Source organism: Phacochoerus africanus, chromosome 16 (assembly GCF_016906955.1).
Source record: "Phacochoerus africanus isolate WHEZ1 chromosome 16, ROS_Pafr_v1, whole genome shotgun sequence".
NCBI lineage: Eukaryota > Metazoa > Chordata > Mammalia > Artiodactyla > Suidae > Phacochoerus > Phacochoerus africanus.
In genome coordinates this window covers 1696695-1722610 of record NC_062559.1, presented here as the reverse complement: position 1 = coordinate 1722610, position 25916 = coordinate 1696695, and the positions used below count along the sequence as shown (strand labels likewise).

The 25916-nt window shown below is 42.6% G+C and overlaps 1 protein-coding gene across 6 annotated transcripts in view; it reads right to left on the bottom strand.

Moving 5' to 3' along the window:
• The window catches only part of LMBR1 (limb development membrane protein 1), a 135517-nt gene that overhangs the window by 102814 nt on the left and 6787 nt on the right, over positions 1 to 25916 (bottom strand). For 4 of the 6 annotated variants that reach the window (XM_047763915.1, XM_047763913.1, XM_047763912.1 and 1 more), the window contains exons 2-4: positions 10516 to 10588; positions 8167 to 8206; positions 62 to 201 (exon numbers count right to left, since the gene is read on the bottom strand). In XM_047763915.1, coding sequence (XP_047619871.1) covers positions 62 to 201; positions 8167 to 8206; positions 10516 to 10588 — 253 coding nt within the window. Of the gene's footprint in view, positions 1 to 61; positions 202 to 8166; positions 8207 to 10515; positions 10589 to 25916 lie in introns of those variants that run through there. The other 2 variants (XM_047763916.1, XM_047763914.1) reach the window with 2 other exon arrangements.

Below are 25916 nucleotides of genomic sequence, written 5' to 3'. Positions count from 1 at the left end.
TAAATGCAGTACATAAAAAATGAAAGCATTATCTGTGATCACATAAGCAATATACACTAACCATGGATCAGGGAGCCATTCAGCCACTGGATGTAGTAGTTCTGCGGAAAGGAGAGCAGGATCTCATTGCTGATTATTGAAAAGGGCAAAAGCAAAACAGCCCCGGCTGAAACCGCCAGCGTGAAGGTGCTCAAGAACAACCTGGAAGAGAAGAGAGGCACCGTCACCAGGAGCGCGGGAGGGACTCAGGAGAAACACCCAAAACGTCAACGCCTGAAATCGGAGAGAAGGACACGGGCACTGCATGGACGAGATGTGCTTGGGAGATGGGGACACACGTATGACCCCCAAAGTTACAGCAGGCGAGCTCTGAGACGCCGTCTGTGCAGAAGCTCCTGGGCCTAAGGAGCAGGCCCTGATGGAGACATTCACCGGAGAGCGTTTACAAAGAGTAAATTGTCATCTCATTCCTCGTTTAAACTTAAGTATTTATTTCACAATTGCATTTAATTAACAACTCTGGCAATCTATGCTAACAGCAACGCAACAACTGTTTCAGGTGAAAAACAATGCTTGTGAAAACACGATGAAAAACGAATTAATTTAAAATGGTTATTTCAGGAAGAAAAAACTTACAAAGCCACTGGTCTACTACCTCTTAAAATGGTAACAGCTAGATAAACTATATAGTAAACTGTAGGGAACTTTAAATGATATTTAGAACACAATCCTGTCATTTTTTAAATATCTCCAATATGAACTAACATGGAAAAAGGTCTAAAATAAAGTCCAAAAAATGAAGAAAAACCTAGACAATAAATATAAAACATGCTCTTCCCTGCACCTCCCAAAATGCATGTTTATAGATAGGAAAACAGAGGTACCTTTAAAAACCTAGCACGATAGGTAACAATTCCTAGGAGAGTGGGACTAACACAGGGCTTTCACTTTCTCAGTTGCACAGGTTTGAAATGTTTAAAATTTCCCATCTAATTTTTTAGGATTTTGTTTTTGTTGTTATCTCATTTTTTAAAGTTTTACTGAAGTATAGTTGATTTACAAGGCTGTGACCATTTCTGCTGCACAGCAAAGTGACTGAGTTAGACATATACACACATCCTTTCTTTTTCGGATGTTTTCCCATATAGATCATCACAGAATATTGGGTAGAGTTCCCTGTGCTGAAGAGCAGGTCCCCAGTGGCCAGTCATCCCACATACTTCATGTGCATATGCCAATCCCAAACCCCCAGGCCATCCCTTCCCGCCACCACCCCCTGTGATGACCACAAGTTGGTTTTCAAAGTCTGTGAGTCTGTTTCTGTTCTGCAAAGAAATTCATTTGTATGATTTTTTTTAGATCCCACATATAAGTGATGTGGATGATATGATGTTTGTCTTTCACTAACTTCACTTAATATGATAATCTCGAGGTTTAAATTCTGTGTTAGGTTTTTTTTTGGGTTTTTTTTTTTTTTGGTTTTGTGTGTGTGTGTGTGTGTGTGTGTGTGCGCGCGCGCGCGCGCTTTTTAGGGCCAAACCAGCAGCCTATGGAAGTTCCCAGACTAAGGATCAAATCAGAGCTACAGACACCAGCCACAGCCATAGCCACAGCAACATGGGATCCAAGCAGTGTCTGCGACCTACAGCTCATGGCAACGCCGGATCCTTAACCCACTGAACGAGGCCAGGGATCAAACCCGAATCCTCATGGACACTGGTCAGATTTGTTTCTGCTAGGCCACAGTGGGAACCCCTAAGATTTTTTTTAAAAAACACTAAAATGGCAAAGGAAAAGGGAACCTCACTAACATTAGAGATGAAAACTTAATTTAGTATCCATTCCATTAAATTTAGTGTAGCAAAAATGTGAAAATACATGAAAGAAGACATAAGAAAAAAAATCATGTTAAACACTCAAAAGACACATCTAACAGAGTAACTCTGAGGTCAATGCCATCTTGTGGCAACCAAAAGAAGTGTTTTCCTACTTTAAGCCAAAAATAACCATGAAATCTCCTCTGTTCAGTAAATCACTGATAAATTTCTTAATGTAGACCATATGATATGTACCAAAACTGCAGTTCAATTCAGACACAGGAGAGGTCTTATAAACTGGTCTTGCTGAGTGGACAACACGTTTCCTGGGACAAGCACGAGGGTCCCCAGCCAGCCTGGCACTGACCCACCATGATCTGAGAGAGGCAGTTCCCATTCCTCAGGCAGAGGGGCCTGCGCAGCTCCCCCTCTAGCCTCTCCCAGGCTCCTCTCACCACACCATTCCCACGTGCAGGCGGGCTCACCTAACCTCCTGGTAGCCCAGACGGGAAGGGTGTCTGGCTCTGAGACCCCCAGGTCCAGCCAGCCCCCCTCCATAAGTCCCCCTCTCAGTCACCTGCCCCCGGGAAGGGCTCCTTAGAGGCTCCCTCTCCCTCTTCTCAGTAAAGCCAGTGCCTACCCTCTTGGCTCTCAGGACACGGACCAGCACCCAGCAGGGAAGGCCACCTGTGGTTAAACCAAAGCTGGGAGCTATAATCTGACCAAGGAGTAAGCTTATGTGGGCAAAGAGAGGATGCTTTTCAAGTCAGGAGACCCCAAAATCCTGAACATATGGTCATCGTAACTATAATACTGGCTCTTTCAACAAAAACCTTCTGGAATCTACTGCAATTTAGACTGGCCCTAAAGATACAGAGGAAGGTGACACGGTTCTCCCTGTGGCCTTGAGCAGCTGTGAGGAGAGCTATCCGTAAAAGGCTGATGGGACACAGGGAAAGCTGACAAGGGACCCTCGAGGGAAGGCGCTGGGTCAGGTCGGAAAAGGGCAGCCATGGTCACTGCTTATGCAACCACGGGGAGGGACGCCCCAGAAGGGAAAGGCAGCTGCTGGAACGCAGCAGATTCTGAGGACAGAGCCAAAAGGACTGCCTGGTGTGGGGTGCTAGAGGGCTCAGGGGTGATGCAGACGTTCTCACGGCCACCAGCAGCCGTGACAGACAAGGCTGCAGTGGAGCAGGCTGGCGAGGGACACAGGGGCTCCCCCATGGATCCGTGGCGTCTGATGTGTCCAGGAGGCCGGAAACTCATGGACACCACCTTGCACGCTTCTGCAGGTCACAGGTGGCCTGGGATGTCTGTCAGCCTCATCAGCGGTCGTGGTCTCTCTGCACCCTGGTCACGGTGCTGTGTGCCAGGGCGCTCCACGCTGAAGTTCCTCTTCCCTTGAATTAACCAAGTCTTTTGTGGGAAGTTAAGTTTGAAACTAGGACAATATCCTGTTCCTTGTCAAATAATGGATTCACCTACTGGTCTCTATATGGACTCGAGATGGTTCCATTACACTCATGATTTTGATGCTCACATTGTCCCTGAAGAGGTATCCCCCGAAGGCACCTGTGTCTTTGTCATGCACCCCAACACCTGGAGCGCTTCCCTGCATCGTGGCACAACTAGACGTACAAAAGGAGGTTGGAATTTTCCCCACCCTAGCGCTGCAATCAGCCTTCCCCTGCAAGGAGCTCTGGTTCCCTTGAGCAGAAACAAAACTCTGGGTGCTAAATATACTTCCTGCTATTGGGGTGCCACACTCCCAGGGGCTCTCACTGGACAGGCAGCTCCAAGGGGTGTGGAAACGCACGCATGAGCCCACACGTTACATCCAGATTTGGGTCAACACTGCTACGCTCAAAACCAGGAGTCCGTACAGGGACCTCCAATCCCAGCCCGCTGCACGGTTCAGTTGTTTTCTCCCTTCCCCCAAATGTAACCGGTTCCCACTATGTTTAACAGTGGCCCACCTCACTGACACCCTCACCCTCTGCAGGAGGACCACTTGCTCAGGTGACCCCCAATGTGGCCCGTCCTGCCCAACGGGCACCCTCCCCACCCTGCAACAGAGCACTGCCCTACACCCCCTTGGGACGTCCGTGCCAGGATTTCCCTCTGCAGGAAACCTCCCTTCTTCTCTCAAATCCTGGGTCAATACCAGGTCCCCACTTGGGCTCAGAGCCCCGTGCCAGGCCTCCCTCCTGCGTGGATGCCCTCCTCACCGTCCTGGCATCACAAGCCACCCTTAAAAGCAGTTTCACCACGGAGGCACTTTAATCCAAATCAAATCAAATCACTATCTGAGAGAAAACTGTAACCTGGGGCCGAAATGAGCAGAGAGTTCCCGCGGGGGCATGAGTAAGCTGTGGCGAGCCCTCCCCCGAGAGGCCCGGGGCGGGGCAGGGCTGGCCTCGCCCACAGCCCGATTCGGTCTGACCTCTTCCCGAAGACGAGGCTTCCACCTTGTTCCTCCTGTCAAAGCACAACGCCCCCCCCCCCCCCGCCCCCGCTTCTTGCTCCTCAGTGGGAGGAGGCGGGCAGGGCAAGGGAGCCGGGGCCCAAGGACAAGCCTGAGCTCACACCTCTGGCTTGCCAAGCACCCAATCCGAGTTAACTTCTTTTTGCATATGTCATGTAACCCACACAACAGCTCTGCAAAGTAGGTGGTAGCTCGAGCTCAAATACGGAGAAAATGACTCGTCCTCCATCTCTTCTGGACTCAAGTTAATCCGAGGTCAGAAGCTGAACCCAGACCTGCCTCACCCTTCAGTTCTCACTGATGGCACAGAGAAGGGAAGAAAGTGGGGGGACGGGGGCGGGGGGCAGACGAGGTCAGATCTCTCCTCTCAGGCGAGCTTCTCTCCAGGGCCTCCCTTCCCTTCCTGACTGCATCAGGGCACACACATCTACCTTCAGGAAGGGGACTCTGGGTGCATCACTGCCACACAAAACCCCAAGCCCCTCCGACAGGCCACGGCAGCCACCTGGGAGCAGGGAAGGTCACTCCCCAGCATCAGCACAAAGAAACAGACACTTCCTGCTACGTTCAAAGCCAAAGTGATATGTCCTTGTCTTTCTATCAATCATTGATCTGCAAATGCATTTAACCAGATTTACCACCAAATCCAGTTTGGTGGGGAAGGCAGACCCTGGGAGGGGAGAGAGGCTCCCTTCTCACGGCCCTTCACACCCGCAGCCCTGCGCCAGAAAGGATGCGCGTCTGCCCCGAGAGTCGGGCGCTGCGGGAAGGGAAGTTGGTTATTCTGCCCTCACAGGAGGAGTAATTCAGACAGAGAAAAATGATGATTCACGTAAGAATTTTTCACAAATGTTATGGGACTAGGAATAAAACTAAGACGTCTAGTCCTGTAAATTTAAATCATCAAGTTATGGGCCTAAGTTTTAAAACCATGCCCAACAGAATTCCCAATATGCAATTATCGAGTTGTTTTTCATAGGGCAGTTAAAATAATTTAAATTACCAAATACAGTAAATCAGGGTCCATTTAGACTCATTTTTCAGTTATGAATCAAATCAGTTCTATTCAAGCCATTTATTAGTTGAAAGTATGTTTTTAATGAGGTGAAATGTACATAAAATAAAACGAACCATTTTAAAGTGAGCAATGCATCCCATCGTGGTGAAGCGGAAATGAATCCAACTAGGAACCATGAGGTTGCCGGTTCGATCTCTGGCCTCGCTCAGTGAGTTAAGGATCTGGCATTGCTGTGAGCTGCAGAGTAGGTGGCAGATGAGGCTTGGATCCGGCGTTGCTGTGGCTCTGGTGTAGGCCAGCAGCTACAGCTCCAATCAGACCCCTAGCCTGGAACCTCCATATGCCGTGGGTGCAGCCCTGAAATGACAAAAAGACAAAATAAATAAATAAATAAATAAATAAATAAAGTGAACAATCCAGCGGCATTTAAGGCACTGATGGTGCTGTGCAACCACTACCTCTCCAGTGCCAGAACGCCATCATCACCCAAAAGAACGCCCCACATCCATCAAGCGGCTGCTTCCCATTTTCGCCTCCTCTCAGCCCCTGCTAAGCATCAACCTCCTTTTTTGTTGTCTTTTTAGGGCCGCACCCGCAGCATATGGAGGTTCCCAGGCTAGGGATCTAATCAGAACTAGAGCTGCCGGCCTACACCACAGCCATGGCTGCAGATCCTAGCTGCATCTGCGACCTACACCACAGCTCACGGCAACGCCAGATCCTTAACCCACTGAGCAAGGCCAGGGATCAAACCTGCGTCCTCATGGATACTAGTCAGGTTCGTCACCACGGAGCCACGACCAGACACGGCAACGCCAGATCCTTAACCCACTGAGCAAGGCCAGGGATCAAACCTGCGTCCTCATGGATACTAGTCAGGTTCGTCACCACGGAGCCACGACCAGAACGCCCTCAAACTGCTTTTGATGGATTTACCTATTCTGCATGTCTCTCATAAATGGAATCCTACACCACGTGGCCTTTTGAGTCTGGCTTCTTTCACCTGGATGCATGTTTTGAGGTTCACCTGTGCTGCAGACTGTGTCAGTGCTCCATTCCTTTCCATGGCTGAGTACTAGTGCATGAGAAAGTGTGTGTGTGTGTGTGTGTGTGTGTGTGTGTGTGTGTGGAGACGTGTGGTCTCTCTCCCTCCTCCCCTTTCCTCACCTCCTCTCCTCCACCCCTCAGCAAAAGATCCATCATCTTAAGCTAATGAAATAACAAGCAAATCCAAATACCTGGCCTGTAATCTTCAAACGTACCAAGGTCAGGGAAGTCAAGGAAATCCTGCAGAGGCGTTTCAGTCTGCAGGCTACTAACAGGACATGACGACTGCAACTCGGATTCTAAACTGGATCCTTCTGCGGCAAAGAACGTTCTTGGGACAACGGGTAGTTGGAAGCCAGCATGAGGCATGACTTCGAGCAGTTAACCTCTCTGCTCTCGTGGCTGGGTGGTAAATCTGGAGGAGGCGCACTGATTCCAGGAACTACAGTCACTTCTCCATATCTGCGGGGGACCGGTCCTAGAATGCCACCCCCCACCTGCAGACACCAACATCTACGGATGCTCGAGTCTCATAAAATGGTGTGGTATTTGCATATAACCTATGTACGTGCGCTCATAGAACTTTGTATCATCTCTAGATTACTTATAGTGATACTTATATAATGCTACCAGTATTATAGTACTCATAATACAATGAAGATGCTATTAAGCAGTGGTAAATACAATGTAAATACCATGTAAATAGTTGTCGATGCATGGAAAATTCAAGTTTGGATTTCATGAAACTTTCCAGAATTTTTTTTCCAAATATTTTCAATCTGTAGTTGGTTGAATTCACAGATGCTGAAGGCCAACTATTTAGAGCAGCAGGTCAGCAATTTCTCAAACAGTTCAGAGGGGAGGAAAAATCTCTGTATTATATTTCTAACTTTTCTATAAATATGGAACTATTTTTTTAAAAATTAAGTATCAATTTAAAAATTCCTGGAGGGAGTTCCCGTCGTGGCTCAGTGGTTAACAAATCCGACCAGGAACCATGAGGTTGTGGGCAGGATCCCTGGCCTTGCTCAGTGGATTAAGGATCCAGCATTGCCCTGAGCTGTGGTGTAGGTTGCAGACGCGACTCGGATCCCGCATTGCCGTGGCTCTGGCGTAGGCTGGTGGCTACAGCTCCGATTGGACCCCTAGCCTGGGAACCTCCATATGCCGCAGGAGTGGCCCAAGAAATGGCAAAAAGACAAAAAAAAAAAAAAAATTCCTGGAATACAGAAACTCTCCTCTGTAGATATATCTGTTTAATTTCAGTTTTTAATTGAGCAAAATCTGATAGAAAGGAATTCACCACTTTACACTCAATGCGATACCTCAAAAACATGAAAGGGTATTTCTACCGTATATCATCAGCACACACAAGCTGAAAGAGCCATAAGGAGCCTCGAAGGACCACCGGGATGGATCACCTCCCTGCTCACAGCAGGCACATGTTCAATTAACCAGAACAGACGTCTGCTCCCTGTACCAAGACCATTCAAATAGCCAAGAGCTGTCTTTCTTTGGCCCAACAATTTTCCCAACCTTAAACCCACTTCTTGGTTAAAATCTTCTGAAGATTAAATCTGTCAGATCCTTAAACAAGTAAATTTTAACAGGAGATAACCAATCTTCAACTATTCACATATTTGCTTATATGTGCTTCCCAAGGATAGGATTAATATTGATAAAGTAACACTTTAGGTGAATTTTTTTCTACATTCCTGCCCAAAAAGTAGGGTTAAATTTTGATAATTTATGACTTTAGAATTAGAAACAGGACAAGTGAACGTTAAAATACATACGAAATCCTGTTGACTATGGCATCTTCATCTTCTTGTTCGTCTGCAAAAAATGTTCAAGGTATTAATATTCTTACATCTTCCAACAAAAATGTCTCATTAATTTAATAAAAACATGACCAAAAATACAAAGCAATTTATAATAAATTTATAAATATAAAGCAAAAATAAGAAGCAGTTACTGAATAGAAATGATTTTCAAAGAGCACTGTGTTTATTTCAGCCTTCAGAGCCAAATCTAAATCTTATTAAATCAGAGAGGATAACAAATGGTTAGCCAGCCATATGACTGATCAAAAATCCTGATTAAGAAAATTCCCATATGTAAATTAGTATTTCCCAAATATTTCTACTCAAGAAAATAGAATTCAGTAGAACCTAAAACCACTGAGAAGTCTACTGTTATTCAATGTTAATAAAATTTCTTTTTTTTACTATAAATGCTTTATTTTATTTTATTTTTTTAACATAGAAGCAGCTTGGTGGTGGATACGTAGCCGTTGGATGTTTTTGTGACTAAGAGTTAAAGTGAAGGCTCTCCTTTTAATAGAATATAAATATGCACCAACACATGAATATGCAGTTGTGACCAAAATCAAGCTTAGTCACTAAAAGAAGATTCGCTGTCTGAATTTTCTTCTGTGTTTTTTTCACCTTCACCATCAAGCACTGGAGCATCAATAAAATTTCTAATGAAGGAAATTTTCTGGCTGATAACAGCCAAAACAATTTTTACTATAAAACTAAAATTCGGAATGTTAGAACTCATACACGTTTCGTTAATTTGGGTTTATCATCAGTCACGGTAAGAGCAAGGAGTCTCTCAGACCACCCTAATCCACCTCGGCCCCCCCTGCCTTGACACTTTAGCCTTGTGTTCAAGTTACAGGTAGAAATATATCAAGCTTTGAGTCTTTTCTACGTAGCAATCGGCCCTCGCCTTAGTGCTTCATCACGCACCCTCTCTCATGGCTGTTGGCCATCTTTTTGTCCTCCCACAGAATCCTACCAGCTGAAGAAACTATGATCCAACTACAAAAATACTGCACAACAGGCCTAGTCCCTCCGCCTCCACACGTAACTGGGGTTGTCCTCAAAGGCTCTCTGTGTAGGTCTCTGGAATTCTGGGTGCCCACCTGCTTCGGTGACAATGCATATTTAGGCCAGTCTCAGTCCAATCTCCATTCTTAGTCACCAACTGTTCCAAACAGTTTCACAACCAAAGAGACCACAAAAGAATACAGAATTAATTTTTATACTACTGTACCCCAACCAGTGAACCATATCCTGAAGAATGTTTTAATAGCTTCATACCCCTTTCAACTCTATTGCCAACACTCTACCAACGAGGCCCAGGGCCCTCATTACCCCCTTCCCAAGATTACTCTAAAAAGCATCTAATAAATCTCTCATCTTCCGGCTCAGCATTCTCTAATCTCCCCTAAAACAAGGCATTGTTCACCCATTCTCTATCTCTCCATCCTTCTGTGTCCATAATCTATGAGACCTGATGCCAAAACATCTTTAAAAATAGCTAAGATACAGTTTTGGATCCCAGGTCTTCAAAATTTTGAGATTACAGAATCCAAGGAGTATTTCTATGCAGTCACAGAGCCAAGAAAAGCACTAGAGCAAAAGCACTATTTCCTGATTTCTTTCAAAATGCTGACAAGTTTAATATGATAACATAAGGAATCTCTAACGCATGGAATCCTTAAGTAATCATATGGCACCTACTATTAGCTCAGCATCACAAGTGAAAATCCTGTAATTTCTGGGAAATAGATAAGATGTAACACAAGTCAGCAAAGCAACTGCTTAGTTACTTATAAAACCCTAGCATAACAATCTTGGTGCTGATTAATTCACAAGATATAAGGATACACATGAAATAATAAAAGGATAATGTAAGGTAATGTATAATTAAATGCTAAGTGGTATTGTGGAGACTCTAAATTCTAAACCGCACCAGAAAAAGAAAAGACATTTGGGTGGTCAGGAAAAGGACAGGGTAGAGGTGACGACGGGTGGGTGTGTTCCAATCCAGAGTCAGTCACGAGGAACCAAACATCCTCTGAAACTCTGGAACTTCTCAGATCCTGGGCAGCCCTGCACTATCCTTAGCTGGACATAAGGTCGGTGATAAGCAAGGGCTTGGGTCTAAGAGGATGACCCTGCAAGCAGTCAGAGTCCCTAGAGGTTATTTTAGTGCTCTTAACACCAGGCCAGTGCCTGCTTCAGTCACGGGCATGCTGGCTACACCACCACACTGACGGGCACTGTATGGCCACGGACGATGCCCAGACCACCTGGCATGAGAATCAAAGCTTTCACTACGATGTGTCTACTCACCTGACTTTCTCTTGTATCTTGTGATGATAAAGTAGGAAACGACGTAGAGAATGGCAAACAGAAGGAAACAGATCTGAAAGAAAACAAATGCAACAGATCATTTACATTTTTTTCCTGTCTTTTTCTAAGTAATCGAAGATATACCTTGGTATATTTATAGGGGAAGAGAATGTAATCTATTACGAAGTAAAAATTTAAGCCAATAAAAAGTGTTAATGAAATACTAATTTACATAACCCAGTCAGCCCAGTTTAATACCATTACAGGAAAAAAAAAAAAAAGAAAGAAATCCAATGGACATTTTTCTTTTCATAATCTGACCAGCTTGTTTACCAAAACATGCGGAAGTATGAAGAGCCAGACCACCGCTGACAATTCTGAAAAACAAAGTCAGGGAGGCTATGGTCCCCACCAAATATTAAAACACACTACAAAGCTTCAACAACACTTAAAGAGTGTGCTGGCACCAAAGCTGGACAGATTCTAGTCCATAAAATGGAGGTCTTATGGTTATACATACAAGAAGCTTCCCAAGTCTAGGTGGGGGGTTATTCAATGATTACACTGCACACCAAAGTAAAGAGCAACTGAACAAGAGACTTTTTAACAGTACGTTCTTTTTAGTTCTATCTGATCTAGGGGATAACAGGCAAAAAATAAGAAAGGAGGAGTTCCTGTCGTGACACAGCCAAAACGAATCCAACTAGGAACCATGAGGTGGGGGGTTCGATCCCTGGCCTTGCTCAGTGGGTTAAGGAGCCGGTATTGCCAGGAGCTGTGGTGTAGGTGGCAGACGCAGCTTGGATCTGACATTGCTGTGGCTGTGGCGTAGGCCGGCAGCAACAGCTCCAATGAGACCCCTAGCCTGGGAACCGCCATATGCCATGGGTGTGGCCCTCAAAAGACAAAAGACAAAAATATTTAAAAATTTTAAAAATAAAAATAAAAAAAGATAGGTGAAGTAATGGGAAATCTCATTATAGTCAAGGCCTGCGTGTGCTTAAAACAAGGGCTTAATGGAGCGATGGACCATGGTACAAATATCTTGAAGATTCTCCGAGGAAACCATTCCAGGTGAGGATAGAGCCTGGGGACGCCCTGAGCGTGGATGTCTGAAGAAAAGCTGCTGGCCCGTGGGCTGAGGATGACCTCAGGCTCGGCAGTGAATATCGGCTGCCCGCCCTCCGGGAAATAACAAACCGAGAACGAAGAGGAGGACTACGACCCTCAGGTCAAAGCTTCCCCCAGACACACAGGAGAGTGGCCAGTGACCACACTGACAGTGACCAAGAAGAGCAAAGAGATGGGAACTCCAGGCTTCCACTTTCACCACCATTCCTTCACTCCTTCAACCACTAGCCTGACTTCACAGCCACGGACCAACTCTTAAGTGCTCCGGCAGTGGTCAGTGGTGACCCAACAGCCAGATGTCACCCGCCCTCTCCACAGCAACTGGCACGGCAGCACGCTCCTTCCTTCTCTGATGCTCTCGGGCATGTTACTAGCTTCCCTTTCCCTGCCAGCCTTGAAATACTACTCTTCTCCGAGACTTCTGAGTGGAGCCAGACAGCTACTCTCACTCCAGAAGCTCCTCATGGGTAACTTCACCTGTTCCCAGGACTTTCCACCAAGCCCCAGATATCCCTGGACCACAGCTCGGGAGCCACTGGTTTAGGGTATGAGCATGAAATAAGGGGCCATGAAACTAAGTGGAGGGGGAGCAAAGGGAACCCAAGTGATGCAGAGGGCTGGACATGGCCCCAGCTAAGGCCATGTAGAGAACCAGCTGCAAAAAAGCACTTGACCAAGGAAGCTGCAAGGATAGAATGTTGTGATTAAATCAATTAGTAATTAGTAGTTTCAGGAGTTCTAAGGAGTTTATGCAAAGGCATGAAAATTAATGGACAGAAAGAAATGAAGGAACCAAAGTGCACAGCCTGGAATGAAAAGACTAATGGAAAGCAATCCATCCATGAGTAGAATAAGGGCTAAGAATTATGAAAAACAAATGGAAATATTACGAGTTTGGAAATAAAACCTACCCATTATGAAAATAAACACAACAGACTAGGACCAAAAAAAAAAATCACAGAACTGATTAGACTATTTTTCTCGCTCTGAAGGTGGATCCAGCAGAAGGTGCTCCTTCTCTAAAATGCACATCTTTAGCAGAGAGGCAGAATCACAGGGACGAGTAAAATGAAAACAAGCCATAATGATGCCTCCTATTCTCCCATGTTCAGTAGGGACAAAGGGAAATTCCTAACCAAAAAATGAAAAAAGTCATTCAAGTTCCTCACCACTAAAGGTGAGGTTCAGACGATAAAAATGGAGCAGATGGGCTCTCATGGATCTCAGGGGAGGAAGAACAGGCTACCAGGGCCCATACGCAGAAACAAACACAGGGTGCACGTCCTCTATGCCAGCTGACCCCACGCAGGTGCTTCAGGCCTCACTCACGGCTTTAGTCCTGACACTGACCAAGAACACTAGGCATCGGGAGCAGATCACAAATAATCCAATACAGGCATTTCTAGTTTGCTTTGGGAATTCCCGTCGTTGCTCAGTGGTTAACAAATCTGACTAGCATCCATAAGGACGCAGGTTCGATCCCTGGTCTCACTCAGTGGGTTCAGGAGCCAGCGTTGCTGTGAGCTGTGATGTAGGTCGCAGACACAGCTTGGATCTGGTGCTGCTGTGGCTGTGGTGTAGGCTGGCAGCTGCAGCTCAGATTCGACCCCTAGCCAGGGAACCTCCATATGCTGCAGGTGCAGCCCTAAAAAAAAGGAAAAAATAAACAAAGTTTGCTTTATACCACCTCACCTTTAAGAAAGACCCACTTTAGAACCTGTTTTTGCTAACCAAAGGAACTCGGGAGTTTCCTAGTGGCCTAGCAGTTAAAGATCTGGTGTTGAACTGCTATGGCTAAGGTCACTGCTGTGGCTCAAGTTTGACCCCAAGACTGGAAACTTCTTTTTTTTTTTTAAGTATTTTTTATATTTTATTTCTTTATTTTTTTAATTTTTTTTAGTTTTTTTTTAATTCATTTATTTATTTTACAGGCCCTGGAACTTCTGCATGAGGAAGGGAGGAAAGGAAGGAAAGGGAAGAAAGAAAAAAGTCTGAAGAGGATATTCACTTTCACACACACACACACACACGGCAAAAATCTCGTTCAGCTGGGTATGTTCTGCAGTGTTACAGAGGCGGTGAGCAAGCACAACCAGAGCTGTGAGAGGGGCCCTGGCCAAGCTCCCTCCCTGGGAACCACACTCAGCATCTCAGCATCCAGCTGCCACAACTGTGAACTGTGTCTGTGAGCATCTGGGCTTCACCTCAACATACTCTGTACATCTGTGAGTTTCTCGGCTTTGCGCCATTTCAGCTTACCAAAAAAAAAAAAAAAGTTTCCTAAAAATTCTCTACTTTCAGAGATCGGGGAAGTCTATGATATACTTAAAATACATTTGTTAAAAGAAAATATTCTTAAATTCCAGGTGTGATATTTGAACCTAAATTCAAACTAGGGCACTATAACCAAGCTTTTCATTTAAGGTTGATGAGCTTCAGCTAATTTAAGAGGACTACAAGGAATACCTATCTTAAAAGAGTGATGGGTACAAATGGCCTCACAGCTACCACTAACACACTCTAACTCCTGGGAGAGAAGACAAGGAAACTATAAGGAGCCAATAATCTCACTCCACAGCACAGCCAATAGACCTGGCTTTGTTTCGAAGTTGCTAGATCAAAAAACAGAGATGTTGAGTATCCTTTAAAGTTCCAAGCGAACCACAGAATAACATAAAATTAAAACTATAATTCTTTCAAAATTACCCTAAGAGTCAGACAATGCTGTAAAAGACAGGAAAACACAAATAGTTATAAAAATAATAAGATAATAAAGATGAAACATTAAAATCATAATTGTAAATAAAACTATTAAAACTCTCACAAAGACACATCTAAAATAAAGTGACACAGGAAAGTTGAAAACAAAAGAATAGATGGGAGTTCCTGCTGGGGCTCAGTGGTAACGAACCAAACTAGTATCCATGAGGATGTGGGTTCAATCCCTGGCCTCATTCAAGTGGGTTAAGGATCCATTAGTTGCTGTGAGCTGTGGTGTAGGTCACAGACTCGGCTTAGATCTGGCATTGCTGTGGCTGTGGTGTAGGCCAGCAGCTGCATCTCCGATTCGACCCCTAGCCTGGGAACCTCCATACGCCGCAGGTACAGCCCTAATAAGACAAAAAAAAAAAAAAGAGAGAGAGAGAGACATACCAGTCAGATGCTAACAACACAGGAAGTTAGGCTGTCACAATTTTTTCTCTCAGACAAGGCTGAATTTAAGACAAAAAGTAGTAAGACAATTGGGGCATCTTGTGAACCATGCTATAACCCACAATGAGGAAATAATCTTCATGCACCAAAAATCACAGCACCAAAATATACATATATATTTTTGGAGGGTCTTTCAGTCCTGCACCAGGGGTATTTGGAGGTTCCCAGGCTAGGGGTTGGATTGGAGCTGTAGCCACCAGCCTACACCACAGCCACAGCAACTCGGGATCTGAACCACATCTGCAAACTACACCACAGCTCACGGCAACACCGGATCCTTAACCCAATAAGCGAGGCCAGGGACCAAACCTGCATTCTCATGGATACTAGTCGAATTCATTTCCCACAACGGGAACGTCCAAAAGGACAAACCTTTGATCTTGTGGATTTTTCAAATGTATTTTGTTTTCAGTTTCACTAATTTATGCCCTATTTCTTATTATTTCTTCTCCTTTGCTTACTTCGGAATTACTTTTCTAGTTTAAGTGTAGAAGCTTAAATTACTGTTAGATGTTTCTTGTTTTCCAATATATCCATTCGATGCTACAAATTTTTAAGCACTGCCTTTGCTGCATCCCACCAAATTTTGTTGAAAATACTTTTAAATTTCTCTTGAGACTTTTTCTTTGACCTATGAACACACGTGGAAGAGTACCATTTAATCTGCAAGTATGTTGGAGCTTCCACCTGTATTTCTGTTATTAACTTGTAGTTTAACTCAACTGTGGTCTGAGAGCATTGTGTGATTTCTATTAACTTTGTGAGGCTGTGTTTCATGGCCTAGAACGTGGTCCATCTTGAGGAGTGTTCCGTGAAAGCTTGAGAAGAATGTACTTTGTGCTGTTGTTGGATGAAGGAGCCTGTAAATGTCAATTAGAGTCAGTTGACTGATGGTGCTTTTCAATTCAGCTACATACCCTTACCCGTTTTCTGCCTGCTGGATCTGCCAACTACCAACAGAGGAGGCGCTGCAGTCTCCAGCTGTATTCGTGGATTCATCCACTTCTCTTGGCAGCTCCATCAGTTTTTGTTCATGTACTCTGATGCTCTGTTGTTAAGCACATAAACATTAAGGACTGCCACGTCTTCTGGGAAAATGCACCCTTGATGGCTATGTATCGCCCCCTTATCCCTGACAATCTTCCCTGCTCCAACTCCACTTTGTCTGAAATTAACACAGCTACCCCAACTCTCTTCATTAGTTAGCACGGTATATCTTTCTGTGTCCCTTTACTTTTGATCTGTCTTTACGTTTAAAGCGGATTTCCTACAGACAACGTATTTTTTTAATCCACTGACAGTTTGTCTTTTAACTGATGTATTTATTAGACCGCTCACACTTACAGTGATCATTGATATTGGCGTTTTAATATCTATTATAGTTTTTAACTATTTGCTATTCATTGTCCCTGTTCTAATTTTGTCTTTCAGTTCCTTTCTGCCTTTTGTGGTTTTGAGCATTTTCTCTCCTCTCTTAGCATATCAATTATACTTTTTCTGAATATTTTTAGTGGTTGCCCTAGAGTTTATAATTTACACTTACAACTAATCTAAGTCTTCTTTCAAACAAAACGCTACCGCTTCTCGGGTGGCACGGGTGTTTTCCCGATCCCTCCCTCCTGTCCCCGTAACCTTACTGTCACTTGCTTCACTTTTCCACAAGCTAATCACTGGATACACCGGTGCTATTACTTTCGACAAACTGTTATCTGCTAGATTAAGAAGAAAGGGTTTTATTTAACCTTCATTTATTCCTCTCTAACACGCTTCCCTTATTTCTGTAAATCTAAGTTTCTTGCCTAAATAATGTTTCTTGTTTTCTGAAGAACTTTTAAAATTTGTTGTCGAGCAGGTCTACGAGCAACAACTTCCCTCAATTTTTGTTTGTCCGAGAAAGTTTATTTCTCCTTTACTTTTAAAGGACAATTTTGCTGGATACAGGATTCCAAGTTGGTGGACTTGGCTTTTTCTACCGCCACGTTAAATATCTCACTCTCTTCCTGCGGGCATGGTTTCTGAAGGGAAATCTTGATAGGGATGGAGTAGGCACAGGTGGTTGTAGAAGTCCCAGTGGGGGATCAAAGATAAGGAGGGAAACCTGGGGGATGTGGGGAGACCACTGTAAGTTCAGGAAAGCCATCAGAACAAGGCAGGCTTGCCTGACTAGAGGAGACGCAAGAACTGCCTCGGGCCACTGGGTGGGGGATGGGATGAGGCCTGCATTCAGATTCAGACCAGGGGCAAGAGTTTGAGGACCACCCTTCAGCTGATTTGAATACACACCTGACCCGATGCTAAGGCGGAGCTACTCCTTCCAGAAAAGAAGAGGCAGGCCTTTCCAACCCCCACTCCCCTTGGATGATAAAACTGTGGCCTACAGGCTACTCAGGCAGAGCTTCCTTGCCTGCCCATGTGCATCTCTTACAAGCGTCCTAGCCTACTAAATGTTTCCTGCCTATCACTTTGTCTCTCGCTGAATTCCTTCTACGCGGAGGCATAAACCACCTGAGCCTTGGTGTCCAGACACAGGGTGAGTAACTCAAATTTAAAATCGGGGTTCAGGTCCCAATCTGTGTTCCGGCTTGGTTTGGGCCGTTAGTGCTGTCAGATTCAATCTGACATAATTCCTATCCTTCATCTTCTACGTGGAAGGTGTCTTATTCCTCTGGCTTTTTTTCCTCTGTTCCCTTCGTCTTTAATTTCCTGTCGTTTGACTATAATATCATGCCTAGATGTGGTTTCTGTTTGTTTGGGAATTGTCCTGCTGGGTGGGCTCTAAGCTTGCTGGATCTGTGGTTTGGTGTGTACTAATTTTTGGGAAATTCTCAGCCTTGTTGCTTCAAATATTTATCCTGTTCCCTTGTGTCTTTCTTCTCTTTCCAATATACCCAAAACATATATGTTACATCTTTTGTAACTATCCTGCAGTTCTTGGCTGTTCTGTTCCTTTTTAAAGGGCTGTTTTTCAACTGGGAGGTTTCTGTCGACCCATCTTCTGGCTCACTCATTCTTTCCTTGGTCATGTCTCACCTACCAATAGGCCCATCAAAGGAATTCTTCACTTCTTCTACAGTTCCATTTCTACCAGTCCTTTTGAATCTTTCTTCAAGTTTCCACTTCTTTGCTTATATGACCCATCTGTTCTTCCACGTTGTGCACTTTTTCCACCAGTACCCTTAGCACATTAACGTTACTTTAAATTCTGGCTTTATAATCCCCAGATCTCTGGCATGTCTGAGTCTGGCTCAGATGCACTCTTTTTTTTTTTATGGCTAAGCAGTATCCCACTGTTTATGCATACCCCACTTCTTTATCCACTCATCTACGAATGGACACTTAGGATGCTTCCCCATCTTGGCTACTGCAAACAGTGCTGCTATGAACACTGGGGTGCCAGTATCTTTTCAAATTCGTGATTTTGTTTTCTTCAGATATACGCCCAGGAGTGGAACTGCTTTTAACCGTAAGAACCTGGTAGAGCTCCTGGAGGTAAAACTCGTGAAAGTGTGGGGGTGGGGCACCCTCTAAGACTGGCCCTCCGGAGTTTCTAACTCTCTTTGCTAGTCCACACTAAGCCTCCAACAATTAACTGACTGTAGTTTAAGTGTTCTCACCAGTACCGGCCACAGCAGTAGGCTTCTGCTACGTAGGCTTTTGTTCTGGCTAAGCTGTGATTCTCCCTTTCTCTCTAGTTTTCAAGGGCAATTTGCCCTTCTGTTCTCAATTCTCCAAGGATCTAAGAAGAATTACGGATTTTCCATTTGTTCGGTGCTGTTGTGAGAATGGGAGTGGTGACTTCCAAGCCCTTTTCATGTTGGACTGGAAACCAGCAGTCACTGTGTTATCTTTCATTGTCTTATCTTTCTTCTCAATCATTCATTTTTTTCATTTTTAAAGTTTTCTTGAGATATAGTTGATTTACAGTGTTGTGACAGTTTCTGCTGTACAACAAAGTGATTCAGTTACATATATTTAGGACTTTGATTTACTTGGGAATTGCTCTTTGTATCTACGATATGACAATTTTAAGTTACATTCCCACAATTTACTATTGTGAGTTACGGCAGCTCACAACAGTAAGTTAACATTATTTGCAAAAGGCTATTCAAACTGTGTTGTGTATGTGATGACTTCCATGTTCACCTAATGTATTTTTAGGGCAGTTAGTCTAAACGGTTTCTCAGTCTTCACACTGTTTACATTTTATGCCAGATAACTCCTTGCTACTGGGGAGTTGTGCTGTGCACTTTAAGATTTTAGCAGCACTTCTGTCCTCTGCCTACTGGATGCCAATACAAGATCCCCTAGTTGTGACATTGCTAAATGTGTCCTGGCGGGGACACTGTCACCTCAATTCATTAGTCTAGGAAATGTATGCTAGACATGGAAAGAGGCGATAATGCAGCAATTCTATTATTTGGTGCTAATTTTCTCAAATAATGTAAATTTTCAAGTGAAGCCATGGTAGATAAATTTCTATGGGATGACTGGAAAGTTACATGTCAGAGATACTCGCGCGTGCAATGTATAGAAGACCCTAAGAAAGGAAAGGCTTACATTCAACTCTCTTCCATAGGTAATCTCCTGTTTTCCTAAAACTTTTATAATGCTGGGTAATACTTTTTGGCTTACCGACGACAATTGTATGTGCTGACTTCTCAGTACACAAGTTGAGGATTCAGCTACTCGCTCTCTGACACTGAGGCTTTACACGTCTATAATTAGTATTTCCACTGCTACCTCTCACTTCCTCTCGGTTGTCTGTTATGATATTCTTCTTCATCGTTCTCTTAGATAATATTCTAAGGAGCTATCTCTTTATTTCTTGTTTTATCAACTTACTCTCAGGGGTATAAGTGACAGGTGTTTCCCCATCCTAAATTCCCAGATGAGAGCTATTATTTTTATTGTTACCACTACTACTATTACTATCAGCAACAATAACATTATCTAACGATAGATAGTTTCTCTTTAGTTTCACAAGGTAATGTTACAATGGAAATCTTAATGCATGTAGCCTTTCTCCTTGGCATTACTGTAATATAAATTCCTAGGCGTAAGATTATTTAGTCAGTGTATAAATATGCCATCGTATTGCTTTCCGACAGGGTTATAAGGTTGCACGTTGCCATTCATATTGAAAACAGTACTCTTCTTTTTCCCAATTATAAAAATAAAAGTCCTTATTGTTAAAAAGTGAAGTGATTCAAAGAAGTATTAGGGAGAAGAGGGTAAAAATAACCTGAAATACAACTATTTTGAAATCAGCACCCTTCTTTGATACCTCTATGTATATCTACACAACTTAAATAATTTTATCTTTGATTATACATTTACTGTTTTATGTGGAAATATCTTCAGCTTTGTCTTTCCCTGTTATTTCTGGCTTATAGTCATACCTTCTTTACACAAAGCCCTTCTCCCAACTTACCATCCCCTCAGGTAACCAGCAGGAAGAGCAGTCCAGTGTATAGCTTTCCATTCTCCCCCCCTTCCCGCCCCCCGCCACAGTGTGCAGCAGCTTGATGTGGGATATCACTTCCCAGATCAGGGACTGAACCCAGACCGCCGTGGTAAAAGTGCAAAATCCTCACCACTGGACCATCAGGGAATTCTCTAGCTTTCCATTCTTGTTATTGGCTCCAAAATATTCCACAGCATGTATTAGTAAAATCAGCTAGAAAAGCCTAGGTCTTCTAAAATTTTTTTTTTTCCATTTAAGGCTCTAATCCTTCTGGATCTTATTCTCATATATATAATCCTGGGGTTCAATTTTATATTTATTCCTGAATGCTGGTGAGGCCAACACAATTTATTAAATAAATCATCTTTTCCCACCGAAAATAACTGTTGTGATATATTAAATTCCCAAGTATAGTAAGACATAGTTCTGAGTCTCAATTATGTTTCTTTGTTCTCCTGGTAAATTTCTATAACAATGACATGATTTTTAATAATAATGATTATATATAGAGAGTATTTGCTCTGGTAAGGCATCTCTCTCTCCAAGAGTTTCATTTTTTTCTAATTTCCTAGGCTAGTCTCATGCTTCTTATTTATTTATTTTGGGGGAGGCAAAAATTCATTTAATCTTCTACATGAACCTTAGGATTACTTCTCTTCAATTCCAAATAAAACTCTTGATTCTAACTGCAACTGCTTGAAGTGTATATATCAATTTTGGAAGAGTTAACATTTGCATGATACTTTTTCTTTCTTCCCAGGACCACGGAATTTTTCATTTGTTAGATGTTTCACATCCCTCAGTAAGATTTTTATGATTTTCTACACAGAGTCCTTATTCTTTGCTAATTAACTTAGTTCCATTTATAATTTTTGTTGCTAATGTGAATGAAATATTTTTCTTATTTTGACTGTGGATGGTTATTGCTAATATCTTGGCTCATGTATACTTACATTGTTTCTAGTCAGTTTACCAAATTTACTCATAATTTCAGAATCTCATGGTTTTCCTAGTAATACAATCACATTAATAGTTTTCTTCTTGTCCAATAATTATAACCAGTATTAATTTTCTGATCCCTAGAACCTTGAAAATAATGATGAGGATATCAGGGCATTCCCATCTTTCCCTCATAAAATAGAACAGCTTTGACTTTCCACATTTAGTATAATGCTTTCTGTTGGTTTTTGATAAATGTTTAAGTAAATGTCATTACTTTCTATCTTGGCATTTTTGTTAGAAATAGTTGCTTAACATTATTAACTTTATTGGAATAATCAATTTTCCTTTTAAGTTGTTAAAGTGATAAATTATGCCAGTATGTTTCATGGTATTAAGCCATCCTGATATTGACCTATTCCTGGAATAAACCCATCTTGTTTACTGTGTATTAATCCTTTGATACATTGCTGTACTGTATTGAAATTTTTATTGGAATTTATAAATGAGATTATTTTAAATTTCCTTTTCTATTCAGATTTTATTCAGGTTATAGTAACTTCATAAAATCAAATTAGGAACTCTTCTCCTTTTCATGTGGGCTAGTTTAAACAATATGAGAGTTATCTGTTTACTAAAGGTGTTGTAGAATTCAGCTCTGAATTCTCCCTTATAGCAAATAATTGATTCAAGTTTTCAGAATTTTCCTTGGTTAAAGAAAATAAATACACATATTTATGATATAAATACACAAGTAACCAAAAAAAAATTTAATAGATAAAATGGACTTCAACAAAATTAAAAATTTTAAACTTTTGTGTTGGAGTTTCCCTTGTTAAGAACCCGACATAGTATCCATGAGGATGCAGGTTCAATCCCTGGCCTCACTCAGTGGGTTAAGGATCCAGCATTGCTGTAAACGGCAGGGCAGGCCACAGATAACGGCTCAGATCCAATGTTGCCGTGGCTGTGGTGCAGGCCTGCACCTGCAGCTCTGATTCAATCCCTAGCCCGGGAACTTCCACATGCTGAAGGTGCAGCTGTAAAAAGAAAAAAAAAAAATCTTTTGCACCATAATCAAGAATGTGAAAGTACCCTTGCGGCACAGCAGGGTAAGGATCCAGTGTTGTCACTGCTATGGCCCGGGTTGCTTCTATGGCATGAGCTTGATCCCCAGCCCAGGAACTTTTGCATGCCTTGAGTGCATGGCCTCTGTGTGGCAAAAAAAAAAAAAAAAAAAAAAAAAAAAAAAAGCAAAACACACACACACACAAAAAGAAAAACAAAAAAAAAGGATATGTATAGCTACATTCCTCTAAGAAAATACACAAACGGCCAGGAAGCATACCCAGAGATGTTCAACATCGTTAGTCATCAGAGAGGTTAAAATCAAAAGCAAAACAAGAAGACAATACTCACCAGAATGGTTATAACTAAAAATCAAACAAAAAGACTGTTAATGAGAAGTGTTAGAGAGTCTATGGATAAACTGAAACACTCATGTTGGTGGTAGAAATGTGAAATGGTGCCACTGGTGTTTTCCAAATGATTTTGGAAAACAGTTTGTCAGTGCCTTAAACTATTAAACATGAGAGTTATCACCACATGACCTAGCAATTCCACCCAAAATAAAAACATGTGTCTACACAAAAATTTGTACACAGGGAGTTCATGCCATGGCTCAGCAGTAACAAACCCGACCAGGATCCATGAGGATTTGGCTTCGATCCCTGGCCTTGCTCAGTGGGTTAAGATCCAGCGTTAGCCATGACCTGTGGTGTAGGTCACAGACGTGGCTCAGATCTGGTGTTGCTATGGCTGTGGTGTAGGCCGGCGGCTACAGCTCCAAGTCGACCCCTAGCCTGGGAACTTCCACATGCCGTGGGTTCAGCCCTATGAAGAAAAAAAAAATTGTACACAAATGCTCACAGCAACATTTTTCCTGAGAACCAAAAAGTGGAAACAACTTGAGCCTCCATCAACGGAAGAATGAATAGACAAAACATGGTACATTCATACACTGGAATATTATTTGGCCACGAAAAAGAATGACGTATTGATGCATGTCACGCCATGGATGAATCCTGAAAACATCATGCTAATTGAAAGAAGCTAGATACCAAAAAAATATATATTGTATGATTTAATTTATATGAAATATCCAGAATAGGCCAATCTACACAGACAGAAGGTAGATTAGTGTTTGCTTTGGACTAGGAGGAGGAGAATTTGGGGGTAAATTGGGGATGAACCGCTAACAGGTATAATATTTCTTTGAGTGTGTGTGTGTCTTTATTTTATTTTTAATGGATTTTTTAATATTTATAGTTGTACAACGATAATCAACACGATTAATATTTTTTAAGATAATGAAAATGTTCTAAAATTAGATTGTGGCAGAAACAAATCTGACTAGTATCCATGAGGATGTAGGTTCGATCCCTGGCCTTGCTCAGTGGGTTAAAGATCCGGCATTGCCGTGAGTTGTCGTGTATGTTGCAGACGTGGCTCAGATCTGGCGTGGCTGCTGGCTGTGGCGCAGGCCAGTGGCTACAGCTCTGATCCGACCCCTAGCCTGGGAACCTCCATATGCCACGGGGTGTGGCCCTAAAAAGGCAAAAAAATAAGTAAAATTAGATTGTGGTGACATTGCTAGTATACTAAAAATCACTGAGTTTTATGAATAGTATATGATATGTGAATTATATCTCAAAATAAAACTTTAAAAAATAGTTGAGTTGGTTTTGTGCAGTTATTTCCCTTGTTCCAGTGAGAATAAATTACACAGACATTTATGAACTACTAAATGTGCATTGTACAATTTCAGGGATTTCACCTATGAGTTTAATGCTCTTACATTTAGATTTAAAGCTTGCATGGTGGGAGTTCCTGTTGTGGCTCAGCAGGTTCAGAACCAGACAAAGTGTCTGTGAGGATGCTGATTTGATCCCTGCCCTTGTTCAGTGGGTTAAGGATCCTGCATTGCCACAAGCTGTGATCTAAGTCACAGACACAGCTCAGATTTGGCATGGCTGTGGCTGTGGCATAGGCCTGCAGCTCCAATGTGACCCCTAGCCTGGGAACTTCCATATGCCACAGGAGTGGCCATAAAAAAAAAAAAAAACTAACTTGCACTGTACAACACCATGATGAATGATAAAATTCATGCTAATAAAATTTACATTTTCTACTCAGAACAAGACTGAATGGCAAGTGAAAAACACAGGTTGGGAGAAAAACCACAGAATAAAGGATATTCTTACATAAAATATATACTATAATTTAGTATCTTTAATGGAATTTTTCCTGATTTTGAACAAAGAACCCATATTGCCATTTTGCACTGGGCCCCCAAAATTATGTAGCCAGCCCTGGAACAAATCTGAAAGCCAAAGCCTGGAGCCTCCTGGAGAGCGCGTATGAGTGTGAAGGAAGCCAGTTTGCATCACCTTGCTCTTTTAACATCGGGACATCCCTCAGGTTCACAAAGCTACAGCACGTGCTCTTGGTAACTAGCAGAGCTCTGAAAGTAGTTCAAACATCATCTATTCTTAAATAAGCTCAATCAAAGTTCACGGAAACAACATTTCCCATAGGATAATGTGTCAAGCACTCTGCCAAGCCACATTTAATTCTCACACCTCTGGAGTATTATAATTTCCATTTCATAGACAAGAAAAGTAAAGTTCCAACAGTTCAGGCAATTTTCCCAATACCACACAGCTAGTAAGCGGCAAAGGTATAACTGGCACCTACTCAGCCCCAACCCAAAGCCAACAACCAAATCGACCTCCCTGTTCAGCTTTCAGTACTGCTGTGCAGGAGGGAGAAATTCAGGCTCTCAATGGAGCATAATGGCTAAAACTGGGGGTTCTGAAAGAGTATTAGAAGAGGGATGACAACAGTTATAGGCCTCAATAATACATCTGATATTAAAACATACAACATCAAAAAAATAAAATGGGAGTTCCCATTGTAGTCCAGGGAAAACGAATCCACTAGTATCCATGAGGATGCGGTTTTGATCCCTGGCCTCACTCAGTGGGTCAGGGATCCGGCATTGCTGTGAACTGTGGTGTAGGCCTGCAGCTATAGCTCCGATTCAACCCCTGGCCTGGGAACTTCCATATGCTGCAGGTGCCACCCTAAAAAAAGCAAAAAAATAAAATAAAATAAAATAAAACGTACAACATCAAGTAACTCATATATCAATCCCATAAAATCATGATCTCATGAATTACCATACTGGTAAAACAAACACTGTTTGCTGACCGAGATGACTGGCTTTTCATCAATTTCCGTATTTGGTTATGATGGTCTATGAAAGATACATACAGAGTAAATTTGAGAAGTCCTAACATAATGATAGGTGAATTACTTCTTAAGGTCAAAGACTACTTTAATGGAATATGGACTGTTCTTGAATCCCAAACCCCCCAAGAAGATACACATGTCAAAAACCATTACTAATTATACATCAGAATAGCTTTCAAAATTTCTACCTAGAGAGTCTATGGCCTACACAACTGAAGCACTATGAGTCTTATCATGAATCCCGCCACAAAAGGAGGCACAGAGAAAATAAATGTATTGTTTTTCCGCTCCGATTTCAAGTTCCCTTCATGCGCTCTTCAGTTTAAGCAAATTTAGTTTT